The sequence below is a fragment of the Chiloscyllium punctatum genome, chromosome 29, assembly GCF_047496795.1.
Source record: "Chiloscyllium punctatum isolate Juve2018m chromosome 29, sChiPun1.3, whole genome shotgun sequence".
Taxonomy (NCBI): Eukaryota; Metazoa; Chordata; class Chondrichthyes; order Orectolobiformes; family Hemiscylliidae; genus Chiloscyllium; species Chiloscyllium punctatum.
Window position 1 is genome coordinate 59,479,137 of NC_092767.1, and position 13,505 is coordinate 59,492,641.

Genomic DNA, 13,505 nt, shown 5'->3' on the forward strand with positions numbered 1-13,505 from the left:
TCTAAATTCTGTCAGACTGTCATTCAAATCTGGGCGTTAACATTGCACATTTTACTTAACATGCTTTTCTCCTTGAATTTTGCCTAGTTAGGGCTTAGGAAAAGACACTTTATTTTCAGGCTTTTGTTACCTCATTTTGTGCAAAAATTCAAAGCCAGAACTAAAACTACTATCAGCAGTTCAAGATATATGCAAACTAACACCAGCTGCTATGAAAACAAAATATTGTGGGTGCAGAAAATCTGCAGTAAAAACAGAAAGTGCTGGAGAAACACATGCAGCATCTGTGAGAAGAGAAACAGGTTTAACATTGAGTCCCAATGAGTCTTCTGCAGAATCCAGAGTTCTTTCTATTAACACCAGTGGCTAATTGCATCTCCCGACGTACCGATGAAAGTTTAGCCTTATCTAGTATAGATATTGGGAATATTAATTCGAGGTAAGTTAGACCAGTGAGCCAAGGGAACTCCAATTTTAATTAGTAAAAAGCAAGTTCAAAATTAATCTTGGAAACAGAAGTCTTTAATGTGTACAGTTTAGCTCTTTTAAGTACAAATATGGGGAGTTCTGAATGCAGTAGGTGTTTGACTGGGTAAATTGGATTATTTTGCGGGTCAGATGGTCTTTTTTCATTCTTCACATTTTCTTGTGTTCATACATCTCATACAGAGTCATTCAGACGCTGAATATTTTGATGTTGAGATGGAAGATGGTGAAGTAGCTGATGGAACTTCAACAGCTGAAAAATTATGTGCACCTCCCAGGTGGGATCATTTCAGAAATTGTCATCACTTTGATGTTGAAGTTTTTTGTCATCATGTGTGTACATTTCCAGACCGGAGCCACGGGGCGGCCCCTCCAGGATTTCTCCCTGTACCGCTAGACAGCTCTGACTGCCTCACTGCAGTGGTTGAAATGAGAATTCACTGTTTGGAATAAAGAATGCACACGCCACACTTTGTCACATTTGTAGGCAGCAAGTGTTGTCCTCTCTTAAAGTTTAGCAAAATGCTTGCCTGCTTTCTGACTTTGCTAGTTTTTAAAAACATACTGAAAATGTGGAACTAGCAGCCACTGAGGTTTAGTACTGATGGCACTGTGCCATTTTACAGTTAATTTATGTTTCAGATATGCTTTGTAGTTTTTGTGAAGTAATATGTTAAGTCATACCAGTAACTTCGGTAGAATATGCATTTCTCTACAATTGGTGTCCCTGGTCCTTGCAGCTCTTGCTTTAAGGGTAAGTAATCTGCTTCCAGTCTTGTAGACTCACTCATTAGGTAATATGAAAAAGCTGCCCATTCACAACTTTTTTTTTTATCCCTACCCTACACCAGCCTCCACAGTTACCATGTAGAAATAGTGTTAGCTCCACTTTGCTTGGCAAAGGAATGAGAACACTGGCTTCAGAACACACTGCTGAGAAGGTTCCTTTTTCCTCCTGTCCTTAAGGTCTTGGTGGCTTTTCATCGCCATGTTCAGATTCTTTTGTTATTGCAAAAATCTACTTTATTCCAAAAAATATTATCTCTGCATACATACATAAGGTACTAAAGCATTATGTACAGTCTTTTCAAATTTAAAAAAAAAGTTGAAATTTGACATTCACTGTACAGGTATCCCCTGCTTTTTGAACATTCACTTTACGCAATTCGCTTTCACAAAAGACCTACATCAGTACCTGTTTTCGCGAATCCGAAGAGGATTTTTCCTTTTAAAGGCGACAATTTTTTTTTTCCCATATAAATCATGCACCTTCTTTACGCCATTTTCGGCTTATGAAAGGTTTCCTGGGAACGCTCTGCTTTCAAATAGCAGGGGCTATGTGTAGTTGCTACCAAAGACATTTTCTACTCATGCAGGTCACTATTTACATACATTTTGAGGCAGTGAGAGGGTGTGATAGTTGAACTGATCCCTGTTGTACTTCGGCAGAAAGACCCTAGACAGTGGTCTTTCCCTACTGCACTTTGGCAGGAGTTACTTCAAACTTCAGTGCATCCCTCAGAGCTTAGTTCTGGACCTTGGAATGTGCCAATCTGTAACACTCAGATGAAGTCAAGTCTATACACTGGAGCAAATTTCAGGCAAACTGAAAAGCGTCTTTCACAGAGTTTATAGTCTCAGTCTGCATCTCAGGGTGCAGGTTGTAGAAGATAGAGTCCTGAGTGACAGAGCTGCTCAGAAAGAACCTTGACAAAAATAACTGCATTTCTGTCTAGGCCTTTGTCGCAAAGAAGTAGATGTGTGACAATGTCTGTCCACCACCAGTATCACAACCCCCCCCCCCCCATTTCTGCCAAATAGCTTTGACAGTCTGTTCAGAGAACTACCCAACGTGATCCTCCTTCTCCTTCTCCCGCAGGTTCTCAAGGATGCTGCAAGTTGACCACTCCCTTGTGGTCAAAAATGGTTTCTGTTTGCAAATTGTTCCATGGGAGTCAGTATAGTCCAACTACTTGCAATAAGGTTCCATGGCAAAAAGGCCAAGCCCATCCTTTGTAACATGGGGGACAGGTAGAACCTCAGTACATAAAGACACTGGTATTTGTGCACCAAGCATCGACACATAATTTGATGTAGCCACGCACAAAGGTGGCCATCAAGATGAAGACAGCGTTGGATACGTCATCTGCACCCACCTTATCCAGAACATTTTACATATTGTCCCTTTAGACATTGTCTATCTTTGATCTCCAGATCAAATGAAAACGGCAGGCTTGGAGAATAGGTCACATATAACAACACCAATAGTACCTCGCACTTGATGCCCAGGTTATTACTCATAATGGAGAGGGAGCAGTTTCTCCAAAATCTTGGCAGTACGCTCCTCCTAAGTTGTCCTGTGTATCCTGACCCCACTGAATCATATTCATAGCACCTTCAGATAATCTGACCTGATGGGGAAGGGGGATAAAGGATTGGTCAGCCCAGATCCAAAAGAACATGGCCTCGCTCTTGCCTCTATTTACTTTAGCTCCCAAGGTCAATTTGAACTGGTCAGAGATGCTCATGATTCGGTGCACTGACGGTGAACCTGAGTGAAAAATGATGCCCTCCATGTAAAGGGAGGCTTTAACCTGCTGGCCTGTGCTTCCTGGAATAGTCACCCCTCTCAGGCTCTCATTCTTGATGAACCCACCCAAAAGCTCTGTACAACACACAAACAATACCATGTCCCGATTACCATTCTAAAAGTATAGCTGACTTAGATATGAAATGTTTATCTGCAGCCAGTACTGTAGGGACTGAATCCTCTTCTCATTTAGCATGTGTGTATTTTGTAATAATTGAACCTTTTTGTTTTCAGATGGCATTTTCACAATTATTCTCAATCTCACAAATTTTCACCCAAGAGAAAGGTAAGTCTTCATGCATGCCATTGATTTAATCCTGTTTTTCAATTTTGTGATATCAATGCCTTCTGATAGGATAAGCATTTACTAGTTCTGTAAAATGTGATTTTTGATGCAGAATTATTAAATTCTAGACCAGCAAACATTTGGGTCTGTCGAGTCTCTGCCACAGTTTCTAATCCAGCCGACCTGACTTCTGCACATACCCCTGGAATAATACTACAATGACCACATCCGAATGACCTGTTGTGTATTTCTCCAGCTTGGCACATTCTTTGGATTCATTTAATTTATTACCTTGTTATTAAGTGCAAATTATCTCTTCCTATTTGCTTTACTAGTATAATATTGATTGTGTATATCAGTGCATAGGTTAACCTATGTACATATCATTAAAGATCAGGCGTCCAATTTTTCTACAGTCTTTAGAGCTATTTCTTTTGAATGTTCTTCCTTTTTAGATTTTTCTTATCTGAAATTATAATCCTTGATTCACCTTGGAGCTAATTTAAATTTGCAGTCTTGTTGTCAATTAATGTCGTCTCGTCAACTCTTCTTATATAGTGTTATAATCTTATGACTGATGATATCAAATCAGCTTGTCTAATGGTACTAAAATTGTTTGGGATGTATCCTAGATCTAGATGGTTTATGGGACTCAGTAAACCCATGGCTTGATCCAGTTCTGCACACTTGGATATATTATTGTTAGTATCCTGGTTCACTTCCTGATGGTAATGGGAAATTAATTTCTTTTGTCCTCCATGCCAGAAATGTTTAATCTTTCCTTTCACCAGTATTTTATTGACTGTAGGCTATAAAGTACAGGAGTATAATTACGCCATTCAGCCTATCATATCTGCTACACCATTGATCCTGTTACTAATCAAGAACTTGTCTATCCCTGTCTTAAATACACATAATGTGGCCTCCACAGCATTCTGAAGAACCAAGTACCACAGATTGACCTCTTGGCTGAAGAAATTCCTCCTTATCTCCATTCCAAAGGGTCGCCCCTGTACACTCACACTGTATTCCAGATGGTAGAATCTCCTACTTGTGGAAACATCTTCTGCACATCGGATCCGTTGAGTATATATCCAGAGTCCTCAACCAATCCTTGTATGACAAGCCCTTTATCCTGGGGATCATTCTTGAAAACCTCTTCTGGATCCCTCTTACCCCAGCAGACCCTTCCTTAGATACGGTGTCCAAAACTGCTCAGAATATTTCAAATGCAATGTGACCATAATCTTGAACAGCCTCGACAGTAGATCTCTGCGCTTGTACTCTAACCCTCTTGAAATTAATGCTAATTGCATTAGCCTTCTTAACTACCAAATGAGCCTACATGTTAACCTTAAGAGAATTACGAATTAGGACTCCCAAAAATGCCTTTGACCTTCAGATTTCAGAAGTGTTTTCCATTTTGAAAATAGTCTATCCCTCAAACTTTCCTGTCAAAGTGCATAACTTCACACTTTTCCCACATTGTATTTCATCTGCCACATCTTTGCTCAGTCACCTAGCCTGCCCAGGTCCTTCTGCAACCTCCCGCTTCCTCAGTACTACCTATCCCTCCACCTATTTTTGTGTCTTCTGCAAACTTAATAACGATGCCCTCAGTTCCTTCATCCAGATCATTGATATATAACATGAATAGTTGTGGGTCCCAACACTGACCAATGCGGAACTTCACTAGTTACTGCTGCCAACCTGAAACAATAACCCTTTATCCCACTGACCTGTGCCAGTCAGCCAATCCTCTGCCCATGCCAGTATGTTGCCCCAAACCCCCATATGGGCTCATCTTTTGTAGCAGCTTTTTGTGCAATACATTGTTAAAGGCCTTCTGGAGACCCAAATGTCAATTTTTTTTTTCTTTTTTTTTAATTCATTAATGAACTAGGGTATCACTGGCCTGGCCAGCATTTATTGGCCATCTCTCATTGCACAGAGGGCAGTTTAGACTCAACTATATTGCTCTGGTTATGAAGTCGCATGTAGGCCAGACCAGATAAAGGTGGCAGTTTCCTTCTCTGAAGAACATTAGTGAACCAGTGGGGTTTTCTGACAAAGGATTTGTGGTTATCATTAGACTCCTAATTCCAGATTTTAATTGAATACAAATTTCACCATCTCCCTGGGCAGGATTCAAATCCAGAGCCCTAGGTCATGACCTGGATGTGTTGATTAACAGTCCAGTGACTCGGCCATTGCCTCCCCAAATGGATCATATCCACAGGTTCTCTTTTGTCTAACTTATTACTTCCTCAAAGAGGTCTAACAGATTTGTCGCGTGTGACCTCCCCTTGGCGAAGTGGTGTTGACTCCACCCTATTTTATCTTAAACTTCCAAGCACTCTGTAATCTTTTCCTTAATAACAGGCTTCAAATCTTAGCAACAACCAAGGTCAGGCTAACTGTCCTACACTTTCCTGACTTACACCTCCCTCCTTTCTTAAACAATGGTGTTACATTAGCTATTTTCCAGTTTTCTGAGATTCTCTCTGACTCCAGTGATTCCTTAATGATCAAGGCCTGTACGATCTTTTCAGCTGTCTCCTTCACAACTCTGAAGTATAGTCCATCCGGTCAAGCTGATTTATCTCTCTTCAGACCTTTCAGCTTTTGCAACACCTTCCCCTTAATGATGGCCACCACTCTTAACTCTGCCTCCTGACGCTCTCAAAGTTCTGGTATGGTAGTGGTGTCTTCTCCTGTTAACACTGATGCAAAATATCGATTCCAATGTATTTCTTTGTTCCCATTGCTACTTCCCTAGCCTCATTTTCTAGCAGTCCAATGTCCACTGTTGCCTTCTTTTACCTTTTCATATATCAAGAAAAATGCTTGCACTCTTCTCTTATATTACTAGCTACCTCATTTCTCCCTGCTTCTTGCTTTTTTAGTTATCCTCTGTTGGTTTTTAAAGGCTTCCCAATCCTCTGTCTTCCCACTAACCGTGACCACATTGTATACTGCTGCTTTGCTTTTATGCTGTACCTGAGTTCCCTTGTCAACCATCATTGCCTCACCATTCCCTTCATATGTTTTTTCTTCCTTGGGGATAAATTTCTGCTGTGCCTCCCGAATTACATCAAGAAGCACCTACCATTCCTGCTCCACCATCTTCCTTGCTACGCTCCCCTTCCAGTCAACTCTGACCGGTTCCTCCCTCATACCTTTCGTAGTTGCCTTTGCTCAATTGTAGTCAAGTGTATGATGCTGGAAAGGTACTGCATACAAGGAGCAGGAGACTTGATGTTTCAGTCATAAGCCCTTGACTGGGGTCATTGTAGTTCTGTTACGTCTGCTGCCTCTGAAACTGCAGCATGAATTCTGTCGTATCATGGTCACTACCACCTTTACATTAAACTCCCTTATCAAGTCTGCCTCATTTTACATCACCAGATCCAGAATTGCCTGTTCCCTAGTGGGCTCTACCACAAGCTGCTCCAAAAAAACAGTCTTAGACATTACCCAAATTCCTTTTCTTGGGATCTGCCACCAACTTGATTTTTCCCATTCCACCTGCATATTGAAGTTCTCCACAATAAATGTCGTTGTGCCTTTTTTACTTTTCTATCTCTTGATTGATTTTCTGTTCCACATCCTGACCATTGCTCAAAAGCCTGTACATAATTCCAATCAGGATCTTTATTCCTCCCCCTTTGCAGTTCCTCAACTCTACCCACACAGGTTCTGTGCCTTCTGACTCTATATCACTTCTTGCTATTGATTTAATTTCATTTCTTGCTAACAAGGCAACTCCACCCCCTCTGCCCATCTGCCTGTCCTATTGATAAGATGCATATCCTTGGATATTTAGTTCCCAGCCCCGAACTCCTTGTAGCAATGTCACTGTAACATCCGCACATCGTATCTGCCGATTTCAGTCTGCCCAACGAGCTAATTTACCTTGTTTTATTATACTGCGCGCATTTAAGTTCAAAACCCTCAGTCCTGCATTGTCTAGCCCCCCCCTTCTGATAATTGTCCCCTTAGCTGCTGTGGCTGTAGTTAGATTCCTGTGCTTTTCCATATATTCTGTCATATTGCTTATTCTAGAAACTTTAATAACTTCTGAGCCCTTTACTCCCCCTTAACTTTTTTTCATAATTTTCCATGCAACTAAACCCACTCTCCCTGACTATTCAGTTTAAAGCCTCATCCACATCCCTCGTGATGTGATTCGCTAGGACTCCAGTCCCAGCGTGATTCAGGTGGAGCTCATTCCATTAGAACAGCTCCCTCCTTCTCCAGTACTGGTGCCAATGTCCCAGGAGTTTGAGCCCATTTCTCCCATACCAATTTTTGAGCCACATTTTTACTACTTTAATCTTGTTGACCCTGTGTCAGTTAGTCATGGCTCAGGTAGTAATTCAGAAATGCCTGCTTTTTAATCTTGCCCAAGCTGCTCATATTCCCTCAGCAGAACCTCTTTCATCTCCGTATCTGTGTCATTTGGTATGTACATGGACCACATCAACTGGATCTTTCCCTTCCAACTCCAAGTTTCTCTGCACCCCGATTTAAATATCCTGAACTCCGCCACCAGGCAGGCAACACAGCCTTCGGGACTCTTGATCCTGGCCACAAAGAACAATGTCTGTTCCTCTGACTATACTATCCCCAGTTACAACTACATTTCTCTTTTCTCCCTCCTCTTGAATGGCTCCCCTGAACCACAGTGCTATGTTCATCCTCCCTACAACTCCAGACCTCATCCAGACAGGGAGAAGAATCTCAAACCTGTTCTACAAGCTCAAGGGCTGAGTTGCCTTTGGCACTACCTCCTGGAACCCTCTACCTGCCTCATACATAGGCACACCCTCCTTTCCCTGACTGCTGACTGAATTTCAGGTAGTTAATCTAAGGATTGTGTGACTGTCTCCTGAAACATAGTATCCCTCTCCTTGACATGTTGCAGTGTTTGAAGCCCAGACACCAGCTTATAAACCCTGAGCTGGAGCTCCTGAAGCATCCAACACTTGCTCCAGATATGGTCACTATGAACAACAATGAGGTCTAACAGCTCCCACATTATGCAGATACAACACATTGCCTGACGTGCATCTCTATTTTATTTACTTAGTTCTTAAATTGAGTTTTAAAAGTTTCCCGTTGGTCTTTTGGTTTGTAATGTGTAAATACTTCCCTTATTTTCCTTCAATCTGTAAGTAACCTATCATAGTCAAAGTAATGCTTATTACCAACCCAATAGACTTATGGTTTACCTATGATGTCATTCTTATACTGGATCTCTGATCCTGGGCTTCAATGTATCTTGTTAAATAAAAACCTTACAAACTGAGCCAAAAGAAAAGCAAGCAGAAAGTACCTCTTCCCCTCTTCACTAAATTCCCATGCTGCCTCCAAATTCCCTGAACTACATACTCACTCGGGCTGCATTTCATCTCTGCTTCCTGACTGTGCGAAGCTTTCTGGATTAATTGGATATTTAATTGGATACAGTTATAGCCATCTTCTGCAGTCACGGGTTTGCATGTCACTGCAACAAGTAACCTTTTTATTTTAAAGATTTACAATATGTCGGAGCTGAAGAAAAGCAGAAAGAATCCACTGCTGCACACATTGAGAGAGAGAGAGTGGCGCAAGCTTATGCAGAATCGTTTCAGTGAGTTAAGGGAGCTGCTGTTTGAGGATGAACGCGTTTCAAAACGTGCCATTCTTGATGAGGTTTGTTAAAAGATTTCCCGAGTATTTTGTTTCTCTTCAGTCATGATTCTCTGCTATATTCTGCAAAGATATGAAGCACTAAAGTCTGAAAATGGTGGTTGATGCCAGAGTATGGTCTGTCGGGGATTATTGAACACTCCACCCAATAAAAAGGCAGGACTCCAAGAGGATATTAGCAAGCTGCTTGTTTTGGAGTTGAGAGGAAGAGATTGTAGTTAAAACTGCCCAAGTCCTGCAGTCCTTAGAATTACTTCAGGGAGATATCTATCAGGAAATAGTGGCTCACTTAGGAGTTGTTTTCTGTGCCCTTTTTCTAAGCCCAAAAATACTGAATCTGATTGTCATTTCTCCACATTGCACTGATTGTGTTTAATATTTAAAAACATTGTTTTATTACATCTGTTTCTTTTCTCATCCTGACCAGTTTGACATGCTGCTCATCATCTTTACTCTTTTTTTTATAAATTAATCTGTGGGAAGTGAGCCTCGCTGGCTGGCCTGCATTTGTTGCACATCCCCAGTTGCCCTTGAGAAGGTGGTGGTGATGAGTACTTAAATGACTGCGGTCTATATGCTGTGGGTTGACCCACAATGCCATTCAGGAGGGGATTCTCCATGTTTGCACAGTGCTCTAACTTGGTTGTAGCTTACTCATATTGGGAGGAAGTGGTTTATGTAGAATTCTCAAAATCAACACAAAGTCCTTTTGACATCTGCCATGCACTCACTGTAAATGTTAGCAACTTTAAATTAGCCCAAACCTGCTCCAATCACAGCCAAACAGCTGTAGAAGCAAATCAGCAACTGATCTGAAGGTAGTTGATGATCCCTTTAAGTAAACCCGTGGGTGGTCCTTCCTACTGCTGAATTTTCAGCTGTGTGAGGTTGAGAGAGGGTATTAACATTACATTACTGACATCTAATCAGATATCACTATCTATGTTTGGCACGCGAATGTACTCCCAGAAATGGTATTTTGTTTAAGTATCCTTATATGGCCAATAATTGTTGATTGCCTTAATCAAGGATACCAGCTGGGTGACCATCTTTAAGGGGCAGGCAAGCTGTATGTGTACAAATAGTCACCAAGCCTTCAAAAATTTATTATGCACTAATTGAGCTTGTATTCTGTGAAGCTTAGGAGCATGGATAAGCCTTAAATAGCAATGTCTTATTTTCCTATTTTTGTTCAATGCAGAATTACAACAAAAGAGTATTAATCAATCTATTTTAACTTATAATCTTTAGATGATGACATAACTTTTGAATGATTGCTGCTGTTGATAATATAAATTTGCTCCATTCATAAACCTTTTACTTATTTAACTATGTGTCACCACAGGCCATCAGTGAAATTCAAAACCTGTGTCAACAAGGGCATAAACTCTATTTGGAGAAAAAGCTGCTGATGAAAAAACACAAGGCATTGTTAAAAATAATCGCTGTACTCTCTGGTAAGGCTTATTTTCTAATTTTTTACCAATGTCAACATTAAGTGTAGTGATTTTTAAAATTTTGCTCTTTTTATCCATTAATCACTGGTAAACCTGATCCATTGTGATGCACCGTTTATAACCCGTCTACAACATTTGTGGCCTTTAGAGATTTACGCTTGTAAAAAAAAATTGTTTCAATCTTGAAAGTGAATCTGGAAATACAACTGTTTACAGGCCTCTTAAGTGAGGCCATTCAGTCAATAAGTTCTTTTATTGGATGATTCAACACCGGAGGAGACCATTTGACACAGAATGGCTCTGACAGAATGATCAAATTATATCTTACTTTTATGGCTGGCTATGTAAATGTTTTCATCTCTCCCATTCGTCCAATATATCTTTCGAAAGCTACTATTGAATTTGCTTTCTTCACCTATTCAGGTGCATAATTCAGTCACCTGAAATTGTTAGTGTTTCTAGGAAAAAAAATCCTCTCCCTGGCTCTTTTGCAAGTCGTTTTAAAATTTCAATCTTCTGGTTACTGAAGCTTCTGTCACTGAAAACTGATTGACATAAGAAATTGAAGTCGGCCATTTGGCCCATCGAGCCTGCGCTGCCACTCAATAAGATCACAGCCATGATGTGGAGGTGCTGGTGTTGGACTGCGGTGGATAAGGTCAGAAGTCACACAATACCAGGTTTATTACCAGGTCCACAGGTTTATTTGAAATCACAAGCTTTTGGAGCGCTGCCCCTTTTTCACCTGACAATACGGCAGTGCTCCAGAAGTTTGTGATTTCAAATAAACCTGTTTGACTATAACCCAGTTTGATTTGTTTTCTGACCTTATTCAAGAAGATCATGACTGATCTTTTTGTGGACTCAGCTTCACTTATCCGCCTGCTCACCGTAACCCTCAATTCTTGTATTGTTCAAAAATCTATTTATCCTTGCCTTAAAAAACATTCAATGATGTAGCCTCAACTGCTTCACTGGGCAGGGAATTCCACAGATTCACAGTCTTTTGGGTGAGGTATTTCCTCCTCAATTCAGTCCCAAATCTGCTACCCCTTATTTTGAACTATGCACCCTAATTCTAGTTTCACCCACCAGTGGAAACAACCTCCCTGTTACCATCTTATCTATTCCCTTCATTGTTTATAAGTTTCTGTAAGACTCTTTCCCCCCACCCCCCACCCATTCTTCTAAATTCCAATGAGCATAGTCCCAGTCTACTCAATCTCTCCTCATAAGCCAAACCCCTCAATTCCGGATTCGACCGAATAAACCTCCGTTGTGCCTTCTCCGGTGCCAGTACATCCTTTCTCAAGTAAGAAGACCAAAACTGTACATAGTATTCCAGGTGTGGCCTCACCAGTATCTTATAAAGATACAACAATACCTCCCTATTATCAAACTCCATCCTTCCAGCAATGAAGGACAACATTCCATTTGCCGCCTTAATTACCTGCTGCATTTGCAGATCAATGTTTTGTAATTATTAGATTACTTAGTGTGGAAACAGGCCCTTCGGCCCACCAAGTCCACACCGACCCTCCAAAGAGCAACCCACCCTGACCCATTCCCCAACATTTACCACTTCACCTAAACTACGGGCAATTTAGCCAATTCACCTAACCTGCACATCTTTGGACTATATCTTTGGAGGAAACTGGAGCACCTGGAGGAAACCCATGCAGACACGGGGAGAATGTGCAAACTCCACACAGACAGTTGCCCAGGATGGGAGTTGAATCCGGGTCTCAGGCACTGTGAGGCAGCAGTGCTAACCACTGTGCCACCATGCCGCCTAGGTGCATGAGGACACCCAGGCCCCTCTGCATAGCAACATGCTGTAATTTTTCTTACTTGGTGTATAAAAAGCATTCTTAAAACTGAACATTTCTGTGAAATTTCATCTTAAACCTCTTTGCTTTAAAGAGAACAACCCCAGTTTCTCCAGGCTCTCCACATAATTGAAGTCACTCCCTCCTGCTAGCCTTTCAGTTATCCTGTTCTAAGCCTTGACATCCTCCTCAGTAGCCCGGTTTTCCACTTTATAGTGCCTCAAGGGTTATGGGGAAAATGCAGGGAAGTGGACATGAGGAATGTCAGAATTGCTGTGATCCTATTGAATGGTGGAGCACGTTTGAGGGGCTGATTTCTTATGGTCACCACGTCTCCAAACGACACTGAGTACTTCACACGTTGCCTTGGGATAATCATCATTAATCAATATATCAAAATTGTTATTGATGCCATTTAAAAAAAGAAACACTTTTTTTTCAAATTTTAAAATCTAGTTCATTTGGTTTCAATGTTTTCACTTAGAAGTAGCTCAGTATTTGATTGTTCAAGAGAATGCTGGAGGCTGAAAGTGTGAAATAATTGTATCCATGATTTGTATAACAAAAATTTGAAGCTAGGGATATATTCCACAGCATGAACATAGAACAGTACAGCACAGGAATGGGCCCTTCGGCCCATGATGTGCCGAACATGATGCGAAGTGAAACTAATCCCTTCTGCCTGCCCTTGGTCCATATCCCTCCATTCCTTGCACAGTCATGTACTTATCTAAAAATCCCTTAAAATCTAAAAATCAGTTAAGTTCTCTGCCTTAATTGGCACCACCTCTGGCAGTGCGTTCCAGACTCTCACCACTCTGTGCAAAAGAAGATTTGCCCCTCACGTCTCCTTTGAACTTTCCACCTCTCACCTTAAATGCATGTATTTAAGATTCTGACTGTCACCCCTATCTATGCATCTCATAATTTTATAGACTCCCCTCAGCTTCTGTTGCTCCAGCGAAAACAACCCAAGTTTTTTCCAACCTCTCCTTTTAACTCATGCCCTCTAATTGAGGCAGCAGCCTGGTAAACCTCTTCTGCACCCTCTCCATAGCCTCCATCTCCTTCCTGTACTACGGCGACTAGAAGTACTCTGCCTTCTACTTTAAGTGGGGCCTAACTAAAGTCTTATAAAGCTGCAACATGATGTCCTGACTCTT

General features: G+C 41.2%; 1 protein-coding gene across 10 annotated transcripts in view; it reads left to right on the forward strand.

Annotated features, from left to right (window-relative positions):
- LOC140454444 (uncharacterized) overlaps positions 1–13,505 on the forward strand; it is a 183,724-nt gene that overhangs the window by 147,628 nt on the left and 22,591 nt on the right. For all 10 annotated transcript variants that reach the window (XM_072549181.1, XM_072549178.1, XM_072549188.1 and 7 more), the window contains 4 exons: positions 670–764; positions 3,311–3,362; positions 8,901–9,059; positions 10,402–10,513. In XM_072549181.1, the coding sequence (XP_072405282.1) occupies positions 670–764; positions 3,311–3,362; positions 8,901–9,059; positions 10,402–10,513 (418 nt within the window). The remainder of the gene's footprint in view (positions 1–669; positions 765–3,310; positions 3,363–8,900; positions 9,060–10,401; positions 10,514–13,505) is intronic.